The sequence below is a fragment of the Apium graveolens genome, chromosome 6 (assembly GCF_009905375.1).
Source record: "Apium graveolens cultivar Ventura chromosome 6, ASM990537v1, whole genome shotgun sequence".
Taxonomy (NCBI): domain Eukaryota; kingdom Viridiplantae; phylum Streptophyta; class Magnoliopsida; order Apiales; family Apiaceae; genus Apium; species Apium graveolens.
This window is the reverse complement of record NC_133652.1, coordinates 131,841,056-131,868,038: the sequence shown is the minus strand read 5'-3', so window position 1 is coordinate 131,868,038 and position 26,983 is coordinate 131,841,056. Positions and strand designations below refer to the sequence as shown.

General features: G+C 33.4%; 1 protein-coding gene and 1 long non-coding RNA gene across 2 annotated transcripts; one reads left to right on the top strand and one right to left on the bottom strand.

Moving 5' to 3' along the window:
* Nucleotides 1-1,205: 1,205 nt before the first annotated feature.
* Nucleotides 1,206-1,538, bottom strand: LOC141665452 (putative mitochondrial protein AtMg00820). The gene has a single exon (XM_074471437.1). It carries the CDS (start codon nucleotides 1,536-1,538, stop codon nucleotides 1,206-1,208), a length of 333 nt encoding a protein of 110 aa, XP_074327538.1.
* Nucleotides 1,539-26,045: 24,507 nt separating this feature from the next.
* Nucleotides 26,046-26,715, top strand: LOC141668869 (uncharacterized). Its single transcript, XR_012553247.1, has 2 exons — nucleotides 26,046-26,189; nucleotides 26,451-26,715. It is a non-coding gene; the product is annotated as an uncharacterized LOC141668869 (long non-coding RNA).
* The last annotated feature ends 268 nt before the right edge of the window (nucleotides 26,716-26,983 follow it).

The window sequence follows — 26,983 nt, the reverse complement described above, 5'->3', positions numbered from 1 at the left end:
TTGGAACAAATAAACCAGTGACTAGTGCCTCCAAGAGCCTTAGTTAAAATGTCTGCCTACTGCTGTTTAGTATGGATTTTCTGAGGACATATAACACCAGAATGCACCTTCTCACGCACAAAATGACAATCCAAGTCAATGTATTTTGTACGAGTATGTTGAACAGGATTTGATGCAATATCAATTGCTGCTTGATTATCAACAAAAACCGGAGTTGGATCATTATGAGGTATCTGCAGATCTGAGAACAAGTATTTTAACCACATAATTTCAGTGGTAATAGTGGCAAGAGCCCTATATTCCGCTTCGGCAGAGCTCATAGACGTCACAGTTTGTTTCTTAGCCTGCCAAGAGATTAAAGCAGACCCCAAAAAAATACAGTACCCTGTGATAGATCTACCAGTTAAAGTACAACCCCCCCAGTCACTATCACAATATCCAGTGAGATGAAAATTATTATTGGAAGGAAAAAATAAACCAAGTCCAGCTGTGCATTTCAGATATCGGAGAACACGCATAACAGTAGCCAAATGTTTATCTCTTGGTGACTGCATAAATTGGCTAAGCAGATGAACAATATAGCTAATATCTGGCCTGGTAAAAGTGAGGTATAACATTTTACCCACCAGACTTCTATAAAGAGAAGGATTAGAAATAGAAGACCCAGACCTATTATCAGCATATAACTTCAAATTTTGATCCAATGGAATGGATAAAGGCTTGGCATCTAAAAGATTGACAGACTGCAACATGTCAAGGATAAACTTCTTTTGACTTAAAGCAATACCCTGTTCAGTTCGAGATACCTCCAAGCCTAAATAGTATTTGGCCTCACAAAGATCTTTAATGCTAAATTTAGTGTGTAAAGCAGCTTTAAGATCAGTAATAACAGCTAAATTGTCACCAGTTAATAAGACATCATCAACATAAACTACAACCACAGTAAACAGATTTCCTTGCTTATGGATGAACATAGAATAATCCGCCAAAGATCTAGTAAACCCATATTCTAGTAAAAACTCAGCAAGCTTGGAATGCCATTGACGAGAAGCCTGTCTCAAGCCATAAAGAGATTTCTGAAGCTTACAGACTAAAGGCACAACAGAGGAAGGAATTATATAACCTAGGGGAATATCCATGTAAACATCTTCATCTAAATCTCCATGCAAGAAGGCATTATTAACATCCAATTGAAAAATTTTCCATTATTTAGCAGATGCAAGAGCAAAAACAATTTTAACAGTGACACCTTTTGCCACGGGTGCAAAAGTGTCATGAAAATCGACTCCTTGCTGCTGAGTATAACCCTTTTCCACTGACCGAGCCTTGTATCTGTCAACATCCCCATTAGGTAGATATTTGATCTTAAACACCCATTTACAACCTACAGTAGACTTTCCAGAAGGTAAAGGAACTAAACTCCATGTATTATTAGCCTCTAAAGCAGCCAGCTCTGTGTATATTGCATCAACCCACTTTGGATCTAAAACAGCCTTAGCAAAAGAAGTAGGTTCTTTAACAGGGATAATTTTAGCCATAAAGGCTGTATAACTGGGTGAAAATGATTGACAAGACACAAAATTATCAATGGGATACTTAGGAGTGAAAGCAGCAGAAATAGAAGTGTTAGCACTTGGTTTGATTTGAGGTCTTAAAGAAATATCATAGTCTTGCCACCAATGAGGTCTAACTCTAGTTCTATGAGACTGTCTAATAGATGGAGGATGTGGAATCAGAAATATCAGGAACCAGATTAGTAAGAGTATCACCATCAGGTGGTGAAGTAGACCAGTCAAGATCAGTAGCAGTATGTGGAACAGAAGGTTGAGGACTAAAGTCTGGAACATGACTATTCTGATTAGGTAAAAATTTTGAAGCAACATTGCTATCGGTAGAAATGTCAGAATTATCAGTTGAACATTCAGGAGAGATAACAGAAGTAGGAACATAAGCGGTATCAGAATTATACCAATTCTGAAGCAAATAAGGATCATGGGATGGAGGTGAATGAGTATTATTGAGAAAGGGAAAAACAGTCTCATGAAAAATAACATGTCTGGATACAAAAGTCTGATGAGTATCTAGATTAAGGAGCTTATATCCCTTAATGCCGTGTGGATAACCTAAAAACACAGCTCTAATTGCTCTTGGAGAAAATTTATTGTTGTCATGTATAGAAGCATAACAAAGACATCCAAAAACCTTTAAAATAGTATAATCTGGAATTTGATTATAAAGACATTCAAACGGTGTTTTATTTTTCAACACAGGAGCTGGAACTCAATTTATAAGAAAGGTTGCAACTAAAATGCAATCTCCCCAGAATTTAATAGGAAGACCAGACTGAAACCTCAGGGCTCTAGCTATTGACAAGAGTTGTCTATGCTTTCTTTCAACCCTGCCATTTTGAGCAGGAGTGGCAACACAAGAAGATTGTTGTGTAATGCCTTTTGATAACAACAAAGAAATAACATAATGATAAAAAAATTATGTTCCATGATCACACCGAAAAGTTTTAACAGATGTGTTAAAATGATTTTGGACATAAGCAAGAAAACAAGAAATGTGCTTAAACACATGTTGCTTAGTGGGAATCAGAAAAGTCCATATAGCCCTAGAAAAATCATCAGCAATTGTAAGAAAGTATCGACAACCAGATGTAGTTTCATGAGAATAAATACCCCAAAGATCAACGTGTATAAGATCAAACATATGTAAAGCATGAGAATCACTGAGAGTAAAAGGTAATTTGCACTGTTTTGATAGAGGACAAACAGGACATGATATATTACAAGTATCACTAATTTCAATAGATATAGATGGAATTTGAAGTAAAACAGGAGTTGATACATGACCTAATCTCATATGCCACAAGGCACTAGTCTGATGTTTACTTAAAGCAACATTACTAGAAGAATACAAACGAGGGTATGGCAAGTCCAGATGATATAATCCAGTCTGTAATTTACCAAGTGCCAGAGTTACCAGCTGGTTCTGGTCCTGAAATATGCAAGTACGAGGAGAAAATAGGACATGACCATTAGTGTCCATAGTCCACTTAGGAACAGATAACAAATTGTATTGAAAGGAAGGAACAAACAATACATTATGAAGAACAAAAGTAGAATTAAATCATACTGAACCAGACTGATAGACAACAACGCTTGTACCATTAGGCAAGGCAACATTGATAGGTGTTGATAATGTCATGACATTTGACAATAAGGACAAAGAACAACTCATGTGGTCAGTGGCTCCAGTATCAATAAGCCAAGTTGTATGATTAATACTGATGACTAAAATGTTTGAATAAGCTAAAACCATACCTGCCATATGATCATCAAGGCTTTTCATTATTTGGCTAGTACCAACAAAAGAACTAACAATTGAGCTAAGCTGATTGAGTTGCTTCTGCAATTGATCAATCTGAGTATTTGAAGACATAGGTGTAGAAGAAGACACATTCTGATCAACAGACACCAAATTAGCCTTTGGAAAATTTCGAAACTGAGTGATAGAGGAAGTCATGTCCTTCTTCTTCCAGTTAGGAGGATAACCAACTAACTTGTAACACTGTTCCCTGGTATGACCATTGAAGTTGCAATAAGAACATTTAACAGATGCTTTTCCAGAAATGTGGACAGACTGAGAAGACTGAGATTTGATAAAACCAGGTTTCTTAAAACCACCAGTAGATGAAGAAAAATCTTGAGTGACATTAGCAGAATTAGCAAAAGGACTTATTTCAGCAACAGAATAACCCTGCCTCGCTCTTTCATCTTGTTTGACATATGCAAACGCCTGTGAAACTGTGGGTAAAGGATTCATCAATAGAATCTGACTCCTAACATTGGCATGACTATCATGTAATCCCATCAAAAATTGCAACAATTTCCTCTTCTGGTCTCTTTCAAGCAAAAACTTATGAGCACCACACACACAGGTAACAGCAGGTTCAAGAACTGAATATTCATCCCACAAACTTTTAAGTTTGTAAAAATAAACCTCAACAGATTTATTTCCTTGATCTAAACTGTGAGTATCCTTTAAAATCTGAAAAATCCTGTGTCCATTGACACTAGAAAATCTCTCTGAAAGTTCATTCCAAACCTTACTAGCTGTTGTAACGTAATTGAGACCATCATTAATATCATCGGCTACACAATTCAAGATCCACGTAATGATCATATCATTAACCCTTTCCCATTGAGCATACAACGGAGATTCAGAACTAGCAGGTTTCGTATACGATCCATTAACAATCACAAACTTATTCCTAGCATTTAGTGCAATTTGCATAGAACGGCTCCAAGGACCATAGTTATCAGGTCCTGTTAATTTCTTAGCAATCAAGATTAAACCAGGATGATCATGATTATGAAGAAATAGAGGATGTATGTTGTTGATAACAAAATCAGGATTAAATTGTTCATTATTATCTTGATCTAAGTTCTCTGTATGCTCTGATACCATTTTAGAATTAAAAAACCCTAGATACAGAGGTCTGTATCTACAACAATGAACAAGAAGAAAGAAAACATTTTATTGAATGAAAAACTAACTTTTTAATACATTCTGTAAAAAAGGTATATATATACAAAATGGTCAACTTTAGTTGACTGATAGCTCATCTAACTAACTACTAGCACCACAAACTATTTGTCAATGTATTATTGACTTGAGACTTAACAGCTAAGTCTATTGTATTTTTGTACTGTGCTTTAATAGTAAAATCAGTAGAATAAACTTGCACACATGCTGAGGCTGCAACATTGCTATCAAGACTTGTATTACCTCGAGTCCAACCCTTACTGTATGTATGAGCAAATCGCTTCGCATGATAAAACAAATTACAGTAAAGCAGATTGTCACTTTCAGCGAGTTTGCTCGTATTGTCACCGACGAGGACAATTGCAAGTGAGAATACAGTTTTGTGATATGAGCGGTTGTACTCCATACCAAATCCCTAGCATGTATAAGATTATATTTATAGACTCTGAATAACTTGTGCGCTACTCTTTATAATTAATTAAAATGCGTTAATTAATTTAATTAATCTGTAACTGAATCGAATTATATTACACCAAATAAATTATAATAATTCGTATCAAAAATGAATAAATTATCTAAGAGTTCAAACTCAGTGAAAATTAAATTTAGTAAAACTAGTTCGTGATTATTCGGGTTCTCGTGTCCGCACGTCGCACACATGGGTAAGACCGAAGGCTTCGGAAGCCTCGAATTGCCCTTCGAAATTCTCAATTTGCACCCCTGCACCCCCCGCATAGATGATTATGCAACACCTAGCTAATACAAGTGAACATTACAAGTGTGTGTTGCTATAAAAAATTATGAAAATCTTTTTTTCATTTCAACGTGGGACTTAAGAATTATTAACAAATTTTCCGCTACTAAGAGAAAATCTTCGGATAATCATATTTCATTTATTTCTTAGTCATTGTTAGTGATTCAAATTAACTCGGAAAACTTTTACGGGGAATAACACATTCCAATAGTCACTAATTACATGCGCACATATATTCCGGAAAAGGCCCCAAATATCACTTTAAAACCGAGTCTCGCCTTCTGTTTTTCTTTTTAGTCAAAAACACATTTGCGTGTTTCGTTTTAATATTTTATTTTAAATATAAAATGCAACTCCAATTCAGGTTTATAAGGGGCAAAACGCAACTTCAATTTTGGTTTTTTATGTTAACGCTATATGAATTAGCGGTTTGCATGTCTTTTCATATTTTTTAATCCAAAATGATTGATAATATTATGTTTTTAAATTTAAAATATTATTAACGGGTGTCTTCTTCATATTTTATTCATGTATATAAATATTTTAATATTTTTAAAAATTAAAATTGGGAATTGATGAAACCTGAAATAATAATAACCGTTAATAAATTAGAGTTTCGTTCATTGGATTTAGGTCATGCCTAGATTAAATTTGGGGTTTAGGGCTTAAATCATAAATCGTTGTGTTATTTATTTATTTATTTATTTAATAAACCTTTCTAAAACCTAAATGGGAGTGGATGAAATCCTAAAATATTAAAAATTGTTGAATAGTTCACATTTGAATTTTTAAAAAATTAAATTAAATTTTTTTAATATTTTTAAAATTTAAGAAAAAATTGTATGAAAATATAAAATATTATTAAATACTAACAAAAACGTATTTTTAAATGTGTTTTATTGTTAAAAACGTAATATCAAGCGATATTTATAGGGCTCAAAACGTTACTTTAAATTATATAAGTAATTAAAAGAAAATAAAAAAAGCCTTTACAATAAATAAACTACATACAAAATTATAAGAAATAAGTCATTTAAAAAATAAACAGATAGACCCGAGACTTATAACTGATGAATTATAAACCGTGCACAAAATAATAAGAAATAAGTTTTTAAAAGTGGCCAAATAGGCCCCACACTTGCAAAATTATAAGAATTAAGTTTTCAAAAAGTAGTCAAATAGGCCCCACACTTATAACTTACGAATATGGTTACAGATATCCGAAATAGGGGTTATTCAGTTAAATACCTATTTGCGATTTATTAAATATCGGTCTTCTAATCTATAATTAGGCAAAAAAAAATTTAACCGATTTTTGAGCGATAATTTTTGAAATATCGGTAAATTTTTATAACCATGTTTATGAGTTATAAAATTTGTGCAAAATTATAAGAAATAGGCTTTAAAAAGTCAGCCAAGTATTTAGCAAAAAAAAAGTCAACCAAGTAGACAAAGACTTATAAGAGATAAACTCTTAAAAGTCAGTCAAATAGATAATATTTAAAATTGCGGTAACAAAAAAACCTTTGGTAAATAAAAAGTGTTTCTAAAAAATTTAAAAAAATTGATAATATTTATAATATATTTATGTTTTTGAGATATAATATAAAAACTAGCATAATAACCCGTGCGAGGCACGGGTCATTTTCTAGATTTTTTTTATGATTCATGCAATTATAATGTTCTTAGTTATTTTTTTATTTGTAAATGTTATACAATGTATAACGTATATTAAATACAAGTTGATTCTTTATCAACATGTATTATTTTCATACAATACATTATCAAATTACACAACGTTTCTAATATAGCTCATTAAACAAAATATATAAATTCTTGTTTGTGCTGTATAATTTGTATTTGATGAATGAATGTAAACAGGATAGTCGATGTACGTTTAAAATGAAACGATTAAACTTACTCTGTCGAATGTCGTCACTATGTTTACAAAAAAGCTAAAAATTAACATATATTCAATATAAAGTTGACCAAAAATTTTGAATTTTATTTAAATAAATTATATGTACCGCTGAGTTCATGACTAACTTACAATTAAGTTACGCAATTTAAAAAGATAAAAAAAATATAACTGAAGTCGGAATGACTTGCAATCATAATATACAATAATGTAAAATTTATAATACTGTCAATATACAAGTTAACTTTAATGAAACCTATTACTTTTTAAAATTCAACGTATGTATGTATGAAAAAATGTTATTTTTTATTTACATTACTGTTAAAAAGGTAAGATTAAATTATATGTGTATGTGTTAGCATGTAAATTATCATATGTTACATTTCTGAGTAAATTATGATGGTTTCAATTATTTATATGCTAAATATATGATTTATGTTCATTTATATTCAATATTAACATTTACTGAGACAATTGATTACTTAAATAACATGCATTTATAATTATTCAAAAATTAAAATTATGTAATAAATAAATTGCAATAACTTATATATGGTATTCAAATTATCACTGACAAAAATCCATAACTATTTTTTAGGCAATCGAGTACCAATCATGGTTGTAACATAAAATTAAATTATAAATTAAAGATTTATAATTGATACTCGTTATTTTTTTCAAGAACTCGAAGGAAAAATTATAATTATATCGTTATTTAAACTATTTTTAGGTTCTTTAATTATGACTCTAAAATTTCTTCATATAATAATTTGATAACATTGTATACTATTCTCCTAAAATTAAATATTTTTCAGTTCGATAAAGTTTTATAAGTATCAGTTGAACGGGTTAATTCATTCAAATTATTGAACAATATATTTATATATATATATATATTTCCCTTTAAATAGTATAAAATGCATTAAATCAAAGAATTTTTGCAAAAATACCCAAGTTGTAGAGAATATTTGCAAAATACGGATCAACCTCATATGCAACCACATATGCAACCGTTCAATCTCATATGCAACCACATATGCAACCTTTGTCCGTATTTTTATAAATATTTTCATAAAAAATAGTATTTTGGTAAATTCACTTGAATCAAATGCTACAATATAGTAAAAATATAACTTTTATCTGTATAATTTAAAATATTAAAATATTTCAAAATATTTGTACAATATTTTCTTGATCAGTGAATATTACTTATCTAAAAGAATTTTTTTTAAAAGGCTAGTTTTTTCAAGTGAAAAATGAAAAATAAATATATTTAATATATCATCGTAGTTTTAACAAATCTCGTGAGATCTTATATCAAATTTTGATATTTTTAAAACCGGGACAACTCCCAAGAACAATTGCGCTACCAGTGAATTTAGTAATTTTAATATCAATTGACTCGACCCTATCAAGACCTCAAATACATTAATTTATATTAAGATAAGCTATTTAAATATTTCACATTATTTATAAGATATTGTTAGATATATTTGATAATGTCATGACTAATATGATTTATGTTTAGTTTTCAGATCTTATTTAAACAGAATAAATCAGTACTTACTGGAAGTCAGGACTTAAGGATATCAGTACTTATATTATCAGGAGATAATCATCAGAAGATGGATATCAGAACTTAAGTACTGAAGGATGTTCAGATAAGGACAGCAGCTGATTAAAGGAAAGAAGATCGAGACAAACATAAGAAGAGATATGCATGAAGAAGGAATTCTATGAAGAATAGAATACTTGGAAGAAAAGATATCTGATTGATATATTTTAGGAAGCAGAATTATATTCCATATCAATTAGCGATTATCTTGTAACTGTGTAGTATATAAACACAGACATAGGGTTTACACTATAAGTGTTATCATATTCGAGAAGATTATTCATTGTAACCCTAGCAGCTCTCGTGATATTTGTTCATCACTGAGAGGTAACAGTTTCATACTGTAACAGAGTTTATTGTTTCAATAAAGTTTGTTTTTTGTTACTCGAGTTATTAAAGTTCGATTTGATTGTACATTACACTGTATTCACCCCCTCTACAGTGTGTGTGTGTGTGACCTAACAAGTGGTATCAGAGCCTATCTGTTAACGCACAAACAGTTTAAGATCCAAACACAATCATGTCTGACACAGAAACTCCAACTAAGCCTACCAAAATTGAAGAACCTCCAAAGACACAAATTCAAAGTCGGTATGAGACCATCAGAGTTCCCATACTGAGACCATCTGAATATGCCATATGGAAGGTGAGGATAACCATGTTTTTGGAAGCTACAGATCCAGAATATCTTGATAGAATCAAGGAAGGACCTCACAAACCAACCAAGCTCGCAGTTGCAGTTACAGGTGAAGCAGCAAAGACTGTACCAAAGGAGAAGAGTGATTATACTGCTGAAGATATCGCATCAATTTCTAAGGATGCTAAGGTACGACACTTACTGCATAGTGCCATTGATAATGTAATGTCAAACAGGGTAATTAACTGCAAGACTACAAAGGAGATATGGGATGCTTTGGAAACAAGGTGTTAGGGAACTGATACAATTAAAAAGAACAGGAAGACAATACTCACTCAAGAGTATGAACAGTTTGACTCAAAGACTAATGAGTCATTGACTGATTTATATGATAGATTTGTCAAACTCTTGAATGATTTGTCACTGGTTAATAAGGAGTATGATCTTGAAGATTCAAACCTTAAATTCCTGTTAGCTCTTCCTGAATGTTGGGATTTGAAGGCAACAACAATAAGAGACAACTACAATCTTGATGAAACAACTCTTGATGAAATTTATGGAATGCTCAAGACTTAAGAACTTGAGATGGAACAAAGAAGCAAGAGGAAAGGAGGAAAGTCAAGGACAGTTGCTCTTAAGGCTGAAGAAGAATCCCCCAAGGCAGCTACCTCAAGAAAAGACAAGGGTAAAGCTCTTTTCACAAAGTCTGATACTGAGTCATCAAGTTCTGAAAGTGATGATGACTCGGAATCTGAAAGCTTGCCTGAGACTGATGTTGATGAAGAGATGATGAAGCTGTGTGCTCTTATGGTGAAAGGGATCACAAAGATTGCATACAGGAAGTTCAGGAAGGGAAAGAAGTTTTCCAGGAAAGGCACAAGTTCTGATAAGATGAATTTCAGAAGATCTGAGGGCAGAGGAGGAAAGTCTGACTGAGGAGATTACACCAATGTCAAATGCTATAACTGTGGTGAGAAAGGCCACATATCTTCTGATTGCAAGAAAGTGAAGAGTGACAAAGGCAAGGCTCTTTTCACAAAGAAGAAAAGCTGGACAGACACCTCAGACTCTGAAAGTGAGGAGAATTATGCTTTGATGGCAAATGCTGATAAAGCAAGTGCTGAAAGCAGTTCTGAAGCTGCTGAATCAAAGGTACCTCAGACTACTTATGCTTTTCATACTGATGATATTAATGAGTTGAGAAGATATCTTAAAACCATGTTTGTTAATTATAGAGATCAAACTTTAACATGTGAAAGATTAACTTCTGAAAATCTTGCTTTTAAAAAAAGAAATGATTTCTTAGAAAAAGAGTTAGTTATGTTCCATCAAACTCAGAAAGATAGAGATGATGCCATTTATGTTAGGGATGAAGTGCTAAAAATGAATGAATCTCTAAAAACTGAGTTAGAAAAGGAAAGAGAGGTTATCAGGACTTGGACTAACTCTGGCAAAACAACTCAAAACTGGAAAGAGGGCTTAGGTTATGGAGAGGATAAGAATGATAAAGGAACTGTAGAAATTAAGCCTAAGTTAAAACATGTTAAGTTTGTAACTGTAAAGTCTGATAATGAGAAATCAGAAGTTAAAAAGGGATTAACTTCTGATAAACTAAAACAGGAAAAGACAGCTGAAGTAAATATAGGCTTAATGACTAAGAAGCAGCTTAAGCATAAGCTGAAAGATGTTAAGAATGCAAACAAGGTAAAATCACCTAGGAAAAATAGGAATGGAAAGGAAGGTGTGAATAAAAGCAATGATTATAAGCCTGTTCCTAAAGCTCCTAGGAAAAAATATCATAACTGTGGAAGTTCTAACCATCTGGCCTCTTTTTACAGGAAGAATAAAAACATAAACTCTTTACCTTCAAAGTCAGGAGTTAAGAGTCAGTCTGTTAGATATAAGCCACAAAATCCTTGTTTTCATTGTGGTAGTTTATGGCATTCCATTTATACTTGTAAGGAATATCATAGTTTGTACTATGATTATTATCAAATAAAACCTTCTTTAAAGAAAGTTTCCATTGTTCCTTCTAGTGTAAATTCTGATTCAAAGTCTGATAGTGTAAGTTCTGATAAGAAAAATGTTAACATAAACTCTGATGCTAAATCCGCTGCAAATGTTAACAAACTTGATAAGGCCAAAGGATCCAAGCAAGTCTGGGTCCTTAAAACTAATCATTAGTGGTCTTTGTGATTGCAGGGTAACAGGAAAAACATCCTGGTTCTGAACAGTGGATGTTCAGGACATATGACTGGAAATAAAGCCCTGCTATCAGATTTTGTGGAGAAAGCTGGCCCAAGTGTTTCTTATGGAGATGGCAACATTGGAAAAACATTGGGATATGGAAATATCAATCTTGGGAATGTCATCATTAAAGAAGTAGCTATGGTCTCAGGACTTAAACACAATCTGCTGAGTATAAGTCAAATCTGTGACAGAGGTTATCATGTTGATTTCTTTGAAGAACACTGTGAAGTTGTGAGTAAATCTAAAGGCAAAGTTGTTCTGAAAGGATATAGGCGTGGTAACATTTATGAAGCTAAGCTTTCAACAAGTACTGATGGTTCTGGAATCTGTCTGATGAGTAGAGCATCAATTGAAGAAAGCTGGAATTGGCACAAGAAACTCTCACATTTAAATTTCAACAACATAAATGAGTTGGTCAAGAAAGATCTTGTGAGAGGACTGCCAAAGTCAGTATTTGCTCCTGATGGCCTTTGTGATTCTTGTCCGAAGGTCAAACAAAGAAAATCTTCATTCAAGAGCAAGACTGAATCATCAATTCTTGAGCCTTATCACCTACTACATGTTGATCTATTTGGTCCAGTAAATGTCATGTCTATTGCAAAGAATAAATATGCTATGGTCATAGTGGATGAGTTCACCAGATACACATGGGTGTATTTCTTGCACACAAAAAGTGAAACTGCATCTATCTTGATTGATCATGTCAAACAACTGGATAAATTGGTCAAAGATTCTGTGAAGACAATAAGGAGTGATAATGGCACTGAGTTCAAGAATCTGATAATGGAAGAGTTCTGTAAAAATCATGGAATCAAGCAGGAATTCTCTGCTCCTGGAACTCCACAGCAAAATGGAGTTGTTGAAAGAAAGAATAGAACTCTCATTGAACCTGCACGTACAATTAGGGCTGAGCATTCGGTCAGAAACCGAACCGAACCGAATTAACCGAAAACCGAAATGATAATTTTTTCCTAACCGAACCGAACCAAACTTATGCACAAACCGAACCGAAAACTGAACCGAATTATTTCGGTTAATTCGGTTCGGTTTTTGAAAACCGAAATATTTGAAATTTTGTCAAAATAATTTAAAATGAAAACAAAAAATTATTTGAAATATTAAAAGAATACATATTATATTATATTATATATGTAAAAAATTGAAAATACATACATTCACCAATTGAAGATACATACCGTATGTTTCTTTATTTATATTTACTATATTGTATTATATATATATAAATAAAATATAATTCAAAAATATATATATTTAAATTTCGGTTATTTCGGTTAAACCGAATTAATTTTTAGATTAACCGAACCGAACCAATATTATTTTGGTTAAAACCGAAAAACCGAATTAACCGAAATTTTTGAAAAAATTCAAACCAAACCGAACCGAAATTATACGATTCGGTTCGGTTTTTCGGTTTCGGTTCGGTTTTGCTCACCCCTACGTATAATGCTTGAAGAAGCAAAGCTTCCAACCTATTTCTGGCCTGAAGCTGTGCAGACTGCTTGTTTTACTCAAAATGCAACACTCATTAACAAGCAAGGAAAGACACCATATGAGATGGTGAAAAAAAAAGCCAAATCTGAAGTATTTTCATGTATTTGGATGCAAGTGTTTTGTTCTCAAGGCTCATCCTGAACAGTTATCCAAATTTGTTCTAAAAGCTGATGAAAGAATCTTTGTTGGATATCCACTTTCCACAAAAGCCTTCAGAGTCTATAATTTGAGAACAAGAGTGGTCATGGAATCTATCAATGTCTCTTTTGATGACAAGAAGATTACTGGACTTGAAGATTTTATTGATCATGATCAGCTGAGATTTGAAAATGAAAACTCAAATTCTGATACTGAAAATCCTGAGAATCTAAGTCCTGATACTGCAAACTCTGATGGATTAAACTCTGATGTTATTGAAACTGTGGTGACTACGCCAAAGGAAGATGCACCTATGCAGGGGGAGCATACTCAAGATCTTACCACATCTCAAGAAGCATCAGAACATACATCTGGCTCTTCAAGTTCTGATTCGTCAAGTTCTGATAAGACAAGTTCTGATAGTTCTGAAAATCTAAATTCTGAAGAATCCAACTCAGAGAGCATAGTTTTAGGGGGAGCATCAGAAAATGAAAATGAAGACATCATGGATCATGGGGGAGCATCCAGTTCTAGAGAAAACCTTCCATCTGCAAGGAAGTGGACTGAATCACATACACCTGATTTGATAATTGGAAATCCTGATGCAGGTGTAGAACTAGAACAGGTACTTTAAATGAATGACTTTACAATTCTTTTCTTTCTCAGACTGAGCCAAAGAAAGTGGAAGAAGCTCTTCAAGATGCTGATTGGGTGCAAGCAATGCAGGAAGAGTTAAATAAATTTGAAAGAAACAAAGTCTGGACCCTAGTGCCAAGACCAAAAAATAGATCTGTTGTTGGTACAAAGTGGGTATTCATAAATAAAACTGATAGTGATGGCATAATTACAAGGAATAAGGCAAGGCTGGTTGCAAAAGGATATTCTCAACAGGAGGGAATTGATTATGATGAAACATTTGCACCAGTTGCTAGGTTATAAGCCATAAGGATATTTTTCGCTTATGCTGCTCACAAAAAGTTTACTGTCATTCAAATGGATGTGAAAAGTGTTTTTCTCAATGGAGAATTGGAGGAAGAAGTATATGTTGAACAACCTCCAGGCTTTGTAGATTCCAAATATCCAGATTATGTCTACAGGCTTGATAAAGCACTTTATAGACTTAAGCAAGCTCTTAGAGCATGGTATGAGACTTTAGCTCAGTTTCTTCTGGAAAGTGGATTTAACAGAGGAACTATAGAAAAAACACTGTTCTACCTCAACCATGGAAAGGACTTACTTCTGGTCCAGATTTATGTTGATGATATCATTTTTGGGTCTACAAATGACAGACTTTGCAAAAAGTTTGCCAAACTGATGCAGTCAAGGTATCAGATGAGTATGATGGGGGAACTTAGCTATTTTCTGGGCCTTCAAGTCAAGCAGAATGAAGAAGGCACTTTTATTTGTCAAACTAAGTACACCAGAAACTTGCTGAAGAAATTTGGAATGCAAGATTGTTCAAGTGCATCCACTCTCATGCCCACTGCAACAAAACTGGACAAGGATACTGGTAAATCAGTAGATATTACTGATTACAGAGGTATGATTGGCTCTCTACTCTATCTAACTGCTAGTAGACCTGATATCATGTATGCTACCTGTCTTTGTGCAAGATTTCAAGCAGATCCAAGAGAACCTCACTTAACAGCTATGAAAAGAATTTTCAAGTATCTTAAGGGAACAGCTGATCTGGGATTGTGATATCCCAGAGAATCAGATTTTAAAGTAATAGGTTACTCAGATGCAGATTTTGCAGGTTGCAAAATTGACAGGAAAAGCACAAGTGGAAGCTGCCAATTTCTTGGAGGCATATTGGTTTCTTGGTTTAGCAAGAAACAAAAGTCAATTTCCACATCAACTGCAGAAGCAGAGTACATTGCTGTAGGAAGCTGTTGTGCACAGATTCTTTGGATGAAGAATCAGTTACTGGTTTATGGGTTAACATATTTCAAAATCCCTATTTACTGTGATAATCAAAGTGCTATTGCTATGACAGGTAATCCAGTTCAACACTCTATGACAAAGCACATCAGCATCAGGTACCACTTCATCAGGGGACATGTGGATGAAGGTATAGTGGAATTGCACTTTGTTCCAATAGATCAACAACTAGCAGATATCTTCACAAAACCACTGTGTGAAGCTACTTTTACAAGACTGGTAAATGAACTTGGAATGGTTTCAGGTTCTTTCTCTAAATCTGCTTAATTTTGTTCTGATGCATCAGATTTTATGATCATTATTTACAGAAATTACTCTCTTTGTGTATTCTGTGCTTAATTGAAAATTTGCTTAAGTACTGACTGTTGTCTGATATAAGTTTCTAAACTCTGATAGTAATATGTCTGTTAATGTAACTACTCAATCCTATGAGGATACCTGTTCTAGATGCTGACCTAGTAGTCTTCAATAAACTAGGGATCCCATGATAGAAGTAATTATTTCTGTGGAAATCTATTGACACAAGCAAATTCTGATATTGAGCTTAGTTGAGTTTACTTTCCCTATCTTATTACTAAGTCACAAACTAGAATATTACTTCTCATCTGTTAAGTTCTGACGCTAGTAAATTTGTTGAATGTACTAAGTGCTGATAAACCTCTCTTATCAAAAGAAAAAGAAAAGAATCAAGGATTAAAATTCAGGTACTCCTTTGAGATCTAGAGTACAAATGTGGAAGGGACGACCCAAGTGCATTGCTGGTATTAAGTAAATATGCATCAGAAAAGCAAAATATTTTCTTGGTGACTTTTCACACTCTATGATTACTGGAGAAATACTCTGATAATAGCATAAATTCTGATAAGCAGTCATGACTCACTTACACTGAGAAGCCACTGTAAAATGGAATTTAAAAAGATGCACAAAATTAGCACAAAATAGTTGAGGTGGACTCAAGCATGAACTCATTCAATAGTAGGTTTCAGAATAATGACAGGTTTTTGTAAAGTTTTAGTTATGCCTTATTTCTAAGATATACTGAAGTGAACTAGACTTTACTCTTTGTCTGATATTTAGCTTAATGCACACACTAAACACTCCATATGAATGATGAAAATAACTGTGGTGATTTATGTTATTTTAGATGAACAGTTTCTGTGTCACATTGCACAAATTCTGAGGACAAGTTCTGATTGCATGTTCTGATGATTAAGTTCTGAAGATTCTAAATCAGAATTTGTGTGAGGACTTACTAAGATAGGCATTCATTTTTCGAGTTAAGAAATTATGTTCTGATAACGGTTAAGTTCTGGTATAAGTCTAAGTTCTGATATTAAATTCTGATTCTTTACTTGACTTATTTGTGGATAAAATCTAAAAACAGTTTCATTTTAAATTAGACTATGTTTGGGTAGAATATTAACAGTCAATATCATTAGGGATAGTGGTTCACGACACGTACAGTAATTTTTCCTTGTTACTTGTGCGCATTAACCATGACTTACACTTCCAATGACTGTTTTTCGTCTTCCCAGTCTAGGGAGATGAGGTAGAATTAATTCTACGTGTCAGCATTAAATTTATTTGCGTCTCCTGGCCTTCTTTTGCCTATATAAACAACCACTTCACATTAGCCTTCACATCAACTCTTTTATCACAAAACTCATCTCCATTTTCTTTATATCAAAAACACCATGGTCAATTACAATATGTTTTTGAACTATGAAACATTCAACATGGAGCTGAGCTATGAAGCCTGGCAGCAGGAGTGGCACGTCACTGTCATTCTTGATGAGATATGGGACTCAGTTCCCCAGGAGGTACTCACCCACCTCCTGTTCTTCTACATGGATTACCATCGCCATCTGGAGCGATTGGAGGAGGAAAGGCTGGAAGCTCTCCGCCAGCAAGAGCGAATCATACGACTCGCTATTCTGTTTCTCAAGAGTAGGAAGAAGAAATGATTTATTTTCTTCTTCCTGTTTTTCTTCACCGTCAGCGTTGCCCTGCTTCTTGAGTTAGGACTAAGGCTGTTGATGTTAGGTTTAGCGGGGCTTAGGACAATCTTGTAAAAGTTCTGATGTAATTTAAATTTCATGAATGTATTCTCTTAATATATTAATGAAATTTCTTTTTTTTGCAAGTTCTTGTCTCTGAGGTGTTTTGTAATGCATTGATAAATCCTGATAAATATTCATATTTTGATGACCATTACAATTTAAATTTAAATTAAGTTCTGATTTTACGTTATCAGTACTTGTTCCCTTGATTTATTTTGGTCATTCTCACTCGAATTTTTTTTCAGAATATTGGTGTTGCAGTGAAACATAATTGAATAAGTGGAAACAGTTTCAATTTTGAATTAAAACTGATTTACCTTGATTAATGGAATTACTGGGTAAGTGAAACGGTTTTTCCTTGAAAAACTGCAAGTGGGTAAGTAATGATTACTGTTTTCTCGTGCCCATTAACTATTCATTATTACTGCATGTCTGACAGGTGTCCAACGGTTATATTTTTTTTTCAAAGTATAAGTAAGACAGAGAGAGGATTTTTTAATCTTTTATTCACTTTTATACTTTATCTCTTTATTCACTTTTACTCTCTTTCTTCTCCTAACGTTGGTTTTTCATATAGACATTCTATCAAACACCTAACAGGCACTCTTAGATCTCGATTATTTTCATGGCACCTAAGGATTTAATCATTGATGGAGCTAAATTTGTTCCAAATAACTATGCTGCAATTCTTGATCATGCTGAAGCTCCGTCTGAGTTGTATTTTGTGCAAGATCTTCTTGCACACAGTGAAATTGGGTATGCACTGACCCAGCCTTCAGTCTTTTCGAGCCAACAAGTTCTGACATTTTGGCGGACTGGGCACTTTGATAATGGTGGTACACATGGTACTCCCAGTATTGTTTTCGAAGTGGATGATTCTACACATGTGGTAACTCCTGGTACAATTCGAAAGGCTCTCCATTTACTAGAAGGATGTACTTTTTCAACCCCAGAGGAATCAGCTCTTCAGGAGTTAATGGCCAGTTTGGGGTATGAGCAGAGTTTGGCTAAGCTTGGGCAGTTGAAACGGGCTTATATCAGAAAGGAATGGAGCTTCTTCTTCGACTGCATCACTAAAGCTTTTGGGAATAAGTGTTCCAACTTTGATGCAATCCATATAATGAGTCAGCACATCGGGTATGCAATCATTAACCAAACTCATTTCGATTTTGCAAATGATGTGATAGGTTTCATAGGGGATAGGATGACAGAAGACAGAAATGTAGTTTATTTTGCTAGATTCTGTCAGCTTATATATAACTTTTGTTGTACTAATCCCCCTCAATTAGCCAGTACCTTAATTTCACCATTCAAAATTGTAAAACGGGCTTTTAATGACCTAGTAAATGCTGATGTTAAGAAAAGGGTGGTTAGACCTTTACAGATTCCTCAGTCTGTAAAACAGATCTTGGTAAATGCTGATCCTGATACCTACAGATCTGTTTATCTTAATGTCCAACCAACAACCACCTCCCAAACACCACAGCAACCATCAGAACATACCACTTATACTACTCAACCTACCCTCAGACAATATCTCAAATCATATCTCTCCACTTCACAGATAGTTCAACTTTCATCCTCAGCACCTACTGTGAAGCCTTCATCTTCCAAGGCTAAGAGGACAAAGACTGTTTCTCAAACACCTCAGAAGAGAAGGAGGATTGTTTTGAGAGATGAATCTGATAATGAGGAACAGGTTTCTACTTCAGAACCTGTTAATAAAGAAGCTGAGAAAGTTCCTTCTCAGAAGGATTCTGCAATTGGGGGATCTAGGCTTCTCAAAAGGCTTAGAAGAATGCCTGTTGATGAAACTCCCAAGGAATCCATATCTTCAAAGAGATACAAGAAACAGAGGGCAAAAAGGCCAGTTTCAGATGATGAGGAAGCAGTAGCTAAGGAAGGAGATCAGGAATCACTGATCTCACAAGAACCAGAATCTGCTAAAGCCACTGCTTCTCCATTAACTCCAACTAAGAAAGCTACTACTGAAAAGGCCAACACACCATCTGTGTCTCCTAAGACTGTATCTCCTGTTAATTCAGGCAAAAGTACTGATATTGATATCCAGAACTTGGTTGTGCCTGAAGTACTTTACTTAGAAGCTCCAACAACAACTAATCCATCAACTACACATGTTACTGATGCTGTTCAAACTCCAGAATTATCTACTACACCTTCTCCGCATCTAGATGCTGATGATCAGAATATAGGTGAGCATCAGGATATGGCTATTGATCAGAACTTGGAACCAGATCAGCAATTAGAGGATGCTGCTGAAGCCTCCATTGCTACTCATACTGTTGTTTTATCAGAAGATACTGATTCTGTAAGTCCTGATGCTGCAAATGCTGGAGATACTGGTGATGTTGCTCTAACTGCAGATGCTGATGAAGCAGGTCCTTCAGGACATGCCCCTCAACAAACTGTTCTTAAATCTGAACTTGTTAAGAAGTTTGTTACAAGAGAAGAACCAGTGCCTTGGAGTGAAACTCCTGCAGGACAGGAGTGGACTAAGGAATGGAACTCAATTACCTGTGCTCCATCTGCAAAACATCTTGCTGAGCACTTGACTAAAGCTGATGAGATGTTAATTACTGATGATTTCAAAACACAGCTTAGAGTCACTGCATTGAGTACTAAACATCTACAAGGTCTTCATTCAACTAATCATGCAGAGTTACATAAGATTCAGGAAGAATTCATTAAGCAAGAACAAGTTCAGAAGATTGACAAGAAAAATTCTTCCAACCTACCTTTGACAGAGTTGCTTATATTGAGAAGACTCAAGAGAAACAACAAGCTCAAATTGATGATATTCTGAAAAATCAAGCTTCTCAGCAATCTCAACTTAATGAAATCCAAGCCTCAGTGGAATTGTTTGTCTCTCTTCTCTTACCTGCTGATGCCAAAAAGGGGGAGAAAGTAATTAAGTCCAAATGCAAAAATGATAAGACACTGAAGGGGAAGGATGATGAAAAGGATGACCAAGGAAACTCTGAAATGGGTAGAGGTCCTAGTCAAGGTAGAGGTTTCTCATCAAGAAAAGCTGAAATTACAAGTCACAGGACAAGTTCTGATACTGGAAAAAGAATTAGTTCTGCTACTGGTAAAAGGATAAGTTCTGATGAACTTTTAGATCTTGATGAAGAAATGTCAAGATAGTTATTTCTTCAGGAAAATCCAGGAATGGACTTGGAGAGTTTAATGGAAGAAGAAGCCAGACTTAAATCAGAAAAAGTCACATCTAAATCTGAAGCTTCTGGTAAAAAGACACTTCCAAAACTCAAAGGCATTATGATAAAAGAAAGGACAGATACTGAAACAACATTGGCTAAATCACAACCGCAGATAGATCCAAGATCCAAGGGTAAAGAAAAAGTTGGTGAACCTATCAAGGTTTATGTGCCTCCTAAGAATGAAGAAATCACTGATGAAAAGGATGATCTTGCTCTGACTTCAAGAAAAGTTTTTAAGACAACCTCTGACATGGCTCAAGTTGTTCAGAGTCAAGAGACAGTAAGTTCTGATATTTCGAAGAAGCAAGTAACCTCTGACATAGCTCAAGTTAACTTGATATCAGAAGATAAATCAAAGACACTCATACCAGGATTCACTAAAGCAAAACAGACTCAACCTTTGAAGACTGTTGCAAGTGGTTTTGAAGCAAGAGTAGTTACTGGAAAGGAAGCAAGAGATAAAACTGGATTGGGAAGTGCTGATGAAAGAAGAATACAGAACACTACCAATGATCCAACTTCCTTGAGTGAACCGGGTATTGGAGCAACTCCTGAGAGATTGAATCAACTGGAATCTGTACAAATGGTTTACCATACCTACTTGAAAGAACACATCTTGTTGTACTTCATGACAGATGGTAGGGTTTATCATATAAGGAAAAATGTCATTCCATTGAAGTATTTTGAAGAACTGTAGCATGTACTATTCCTACTTCAAGTGAATGACAGATTAACAGAAAGTGCTGCAAACTATTTGAAGGATCAGATTCAGAGACAGAAAAGGCTTTATTCTGTTAAGTCTGACAGCACATATCTTCCAAAGTACAGAGATCACAAGGGTGATATAGTTGAAATGAAGTCCAACACTGCTAAGATTATAACTACCTTTCTGGGTTACAGGGATGTGGAATTCAATCTTGAGTCTGATAAAGCATATTTGATCAGACTGGATCAGGATATAAGAAAAGCTAAGATTAATGATCTCAGGGCTGCAATCTTTCAAATTGGTGAAGATACTGCAGAGCTTAAAGATGCTAAAAGGAGGATGATTGATGAACTTAGATATGCTGAGAAATGTTTGTTGAATAACTATCTCAGAACAACTCCTGACATCAGAGAGATCAGAAGATGAAGCCAAGTCAAGATCTGCAACTGCTTAAATTCTGATATTTGTACAGACTGAAGTTGTTATCAGAAATTAAAGATTGGTAAAGCTTTAAGGACTGTAAGTTGTAGTTATTTAGTCTAATTCTCATGCATTTGTACTTAATGTTTTTGACATCATCAAATATCTGTTAAACTTGTATATTATGCTAATTTACAAGTTGGGGGAGATTGTTAGATATATTTGATAATGTCATGGCTAATATGATTTATGTTTAGTTTTCAGATCTTATTTAAACAGAATAAATCAGTACTTACTGGAAGTCAGGACTTAAGGATATCAGTACTTATATTATCAGGAGATAATCATCAGAAGATGGATATCAGAACTTAAGTACTAAAGGATGTTCAGATAAGGACAACAGCTGATTAAAGGAAAGAAGATCGAGACAAACATAAGAAGAGATATGCATGAAGAAGGAATTCTATGAAGAATAGAATACATGGAAGAAAAGATATTTGATTGATATATTTTAGAAAGCAGAATTATATTCCATATCAATTAGCGATTATCTTGTAACTGTGTAGTATATAAACACAGACATAGGGTTTACACTATAAGTGTTATCATATTCGAAAAGATTATTCATTGTAACCCTAGCAGCTCTCGTGATATTTGTTCATCACTGAGAGGTAACAGTTTCATACTGTAACAGAGTTTATTATTTCAATAAAGTTTGTTTTCTGTTACTCGAGTTATTAAAGTTCAATCAAATTTGATTGTACATTACACTGTATTCACCCCATCTACAGTGTGTGTGACCTAACAGATATTATCTGCGAGCTTGTAATTTAAATTTAGTAAACGTAGAATGTGACGATGTTTTTCGGCCGGGTCATGTAATCAAATTTTAAGTATTTTTTTAACAACAAGCCAAGTTTTGATTTCAAATTCGAAATAAACTAAAATGCATTGACTCATTATAATTCGAACTTATCTAAATATGTAATAATAATATAGATTATTTACATATAAGCGATTCTATTTTCAATATTTTTTAAAAAAAATTATATATGTGCATTTTAATTACTTTTTATGATAAAAAATATGTTAAAAATATATAAGATATATTTTTAAACTAAAAAATGATTAATAAATTAGATAATAATTCATTTATGTACTATGCCTAACTTTATATCTTGAATTAAGTTCTTTAAAATTAACTGTTCAAATATTCAATTAACGATCCATTTTTATGGAATTCAAGTAACTACCTTTAAAGTTAAAAGGAAATATTCATTTAGCACACTTACATATTATGTGTATGATAAAAAACACATATAAAAATATGATATAACAATACGATGTAGTGGTATGAGTTTGTATATGTGAATGAAATAACTTGGGTTATATAGATGAGAAATACTAGTAAGATTTATGTTAAAGCTAAAAATAAAAACGGCTTATCTGAAATTAGTTAATAGATAAATCCCAAAAAAAGCAGGTTTTGACCAAACAAAAAATTGTTCTTGTTTGCGATTTTAACACCAAAAAGGTCTTCAAAATCAAAAAGTAGTTTGTCAGCGCTAAATTCTAAATATTAAAAAATAAAACCGTTTAATTTTACCTGAATTATATTAATCAAAGTTTAATTTAACTTTTTATAATTATATGGAAAATCTTCATATCAAGTCATTAATTATTTTGCTAAATAGAGTACATTCTCGTGGAAGACGTGATTATATAGATTCTGCAGAAATATCATGAAAGAAATCTTGAAAATACTAAAAATAAGTTTTTTAAAGGAAATGTTATTTACCTGATGTTGAACAAGTATTGGATTTTAAAGATTTTGAAGTTAGGAAAATATAACTGTAAAAATCCTGAACCTTGCATCCGTTACCAAATTCATGTGATTATCGGCTCTATATAAACAATCCAAATGGGCATTGTTTTGTCAACCTCATCATTCAAGTTCTATATTTTTCTTATCAAACAGAGTAATATAGATGGCCAGGTTGCAGATCGCAGCATTGCTGTTAATCGCTCTGCTTATGTGCTTCTCAGGTTTATATGCTACATTCTTGTAAACAAATAAACTAAAATCTTGTTGCGAGTAGTTTTTTTGCATCTGCAATGCTCTCTGCATATATATATATTGTGACATTGAAATGTTTGGTAATGATTGTAATCAGGTGATGAGGAGGTTATGGGAGATGAAGGAGGGGTGAAATGCTGTGCCTCTACTCGGATGAAATGCCAGCCGGGAAGCGTGTCTGAATATAGTTGTAATGAACAGTGCATGAACATGTGTGGTGAGAGTAGAGGAGAATGCAAGGTGATTGGCAGTTTTCAGTTTTGTGAGTGTATTTGTTGATGCCTCATCTTTTATCATCTCGTGTAACTTCAATTCTCTATTTAACTTCAGTTAAACAGTCACGTTTTCTACTATCATTGTCTAATTTTAAGTAAGACATGAATTTGCCAAATGGACTTCCATTTTATTGAGGGGAAGTTATAACTCATTATAACAGTGACTTCTCTATTTAACAAATTTAGCTCCTATTTACATTTCATAAGGTTTGATAAATACATCTAAAAAGTATTATTTGCCTAAGATATTAAGATTGAGATTAGATTAAACCAAACTAATCCTGCCCAAACAGCTTAAAGCACGATTTGGGAAAAATAAATTGTACACAGTCTTGTTCCTGTCCTTGAGGTAAAGAGAATGTTTCCGTAAAAATCCCGACTTAATGAATTAAATGCATTATCGCGATCAAAGAAACTTATGAAATGGTTGATACAATTTAGTGATGATGTCGGTGCAATTATGCAACAAAGAAAGCTACGATCGAAACTACAGTAACCACGAGACTCAGCTTCTAATACCCTAATACATAATCTCCAAGTAATCATGTCCAATATCACATCACCTGTGAGATTTAAAATCGTTATATCAAGTTTAATTTGATTTATCTATAAAATATATTTTGATATGCTAAATAAATTACAAAAAGGCTTTTTTGACCTAGTAAAATTCTTTAATCAAAAGCTAACTTTTGACTCGGATTATTCCACAAATTGAGATTAGATTATAAGTCATTAATAACATTTGATTTGTTCAGTAAAAACTTAACGTCCAGCTCCCGAATTTACAAAGTTTTTAATTTGTACCCTGTGGAAAAAAAAACATTAAAGTAGTGGTACTCAGTGTTCTAAAAATCGGTTTTCCGCCTAGGTGCTAGGGGCCGCCTAGGCGGTGGTAAAACGCTCCGACTCGGACCTAGACGTTGATTTAGGCGTTTTTTCAAAATATCGGGTCAAAATTGGGATTAGGCGGGCTAGGCGGTCAAAAATCGGTCCTAAGCGGTATAGGCGGAAAATAATTAAAAAAATATTTTTTTTTACGTTTTTTTAAATTTAATTCATTAATTTCATAATTTCACACAATATCATGTCAATTTCTAATATAAAGTATTGGTAAGAAGTAACAAGTAATCTAATATATTTATTTTTTAACTTAAAATATAAAAATAACATATTATAATTAATTTAAAAGTGTGAATTAAAATATAGTTAATATTGTAAACTCAATAATTTGTACATAACGCATGTCAAATGTGTAGATATTATTTAATATCATTCTAATTTCTTTTTCCAAACAAATATATGACATATTGATCATTATATAACTATAAAAAATAAAAATAATATTTATATTATTCCGATTAATGTTCCGATTAATCGGTCCGATTAATCGGTCCGATTAATCTCCGACTTGTCGATTAATCCCTCGAAGGTACCCTCGCCGCCATGACACGCTTAACGATTTCTGGAACACTGGTGGTACTTAAGTTTAAGTTGTGACAGTTTTCCCGGCATAGGTTTGCAACTATTTCCATGTTTTAATAGAGTACATTCTCATGGAATGTGTGGTTTTATAGATTCCGTACAAATATCGTGAAAAAAATCTTCAAATAATAAGAATAAGTTTATTTTTTTTTGAAGGAAAATGTAATAAAAATTGAAGTACTCAATTCAAATCTAAAGAAAAGTTATATTCTTACATAAATTAATATTAGTCAAGATTCCTGACCAAAAAAATCAGTCAAGCACCTCATCAGCTCATAAGTTGAGCAAGTAACGGTAAAAAGCGAGCCTATTACAACCTTATCCGCTCATAAGTTGAGTATGTAACGGTCAAGAAATTGTTATTTTCCAGATGTTAAACAAGTATCTGATTTTAAAGATTTTGAAGTTAGGAAAATATAACTGTAAAAAATCCTTGACCGTGCATCTGTTACCAAATGCATATGATTATCGGCTCTATATAAACAGTCCAAATGGGCATTGTCTTGTCAACCTCGTCAAAATTATATCTTCTTATCAAAAAAGTACAGTAATACCGATGGCCAGGTTTCAGATCGCAGCATTGTTGTTAATCGCTCTTCTTATGTTTTTCTCAGGTTTATATGATTCATCACATATTTATCTAGTATATACTCTTATCATAATACTTTGGTTTGCTATATTTTTGTTGCTTCTATAATCAGTTTTAACTGCAGATTCTTAGTACTTGCTTGCAAATTACAAGTTGTAATGAAATATAGTACATTCGTGTAAACAAATACACTAAAATATCTTGTTACAAGGGCGATTTTTTGCATCTATAATGCTCTGGGATAGAGATTTTTGACATTAAAATGCTTGGTGATGATTGTAATCAGGTAATCAGGAGGTTATGGGAGATCAAGGGGGGCTGAACTGCTGTTCCTATACTAAGATGGAATGCACGCCTGGAAGTGCGTCTGAAGATTATTGTAATGAGCAGTGCATGGACATGTGTGGTGACAGCCGAGGAGAATGCAAGGTCAATGGCAATCTGCAGTTTTGTCACTGTTTTTGTTGATGCCTCATCTTTTATCATCACGTTCACGTGTAACTTCAATTTTCTGTTCAACCTTCAATAAAACAATAATGTTTTGTTTTCTAGTATCATTGTCTACTTTTAATTGATAAAAAAAAATAGATTTTCTTAGATCCATGGTACTGGTTTATAATTTTTAACTAGATTGTAATATTATATAAGATAATAATGTTAAAATAATAAATCAATAAAGTGAGGGCAATTAAGTAATTTTAGCAAATACCGACCGATTTTAAAAATTATTATTTTATTTATTTATTTTAATATTTTATTAATTACATTTGATGGCGCCTAAAAAGTGTATGATGTGATGCACGGTTATTTTAATTAGTA

Bases quoted from the DNA above. Each gene is read 5' to 3' on its own strand.
- LOC141665452 (XM_074471437.1), bottom strand. From the start codon at position 1,538: ATGGCTAAAATTATCCCTGTTAAAGAACCTACTTCTTTTGCTAAGGCT.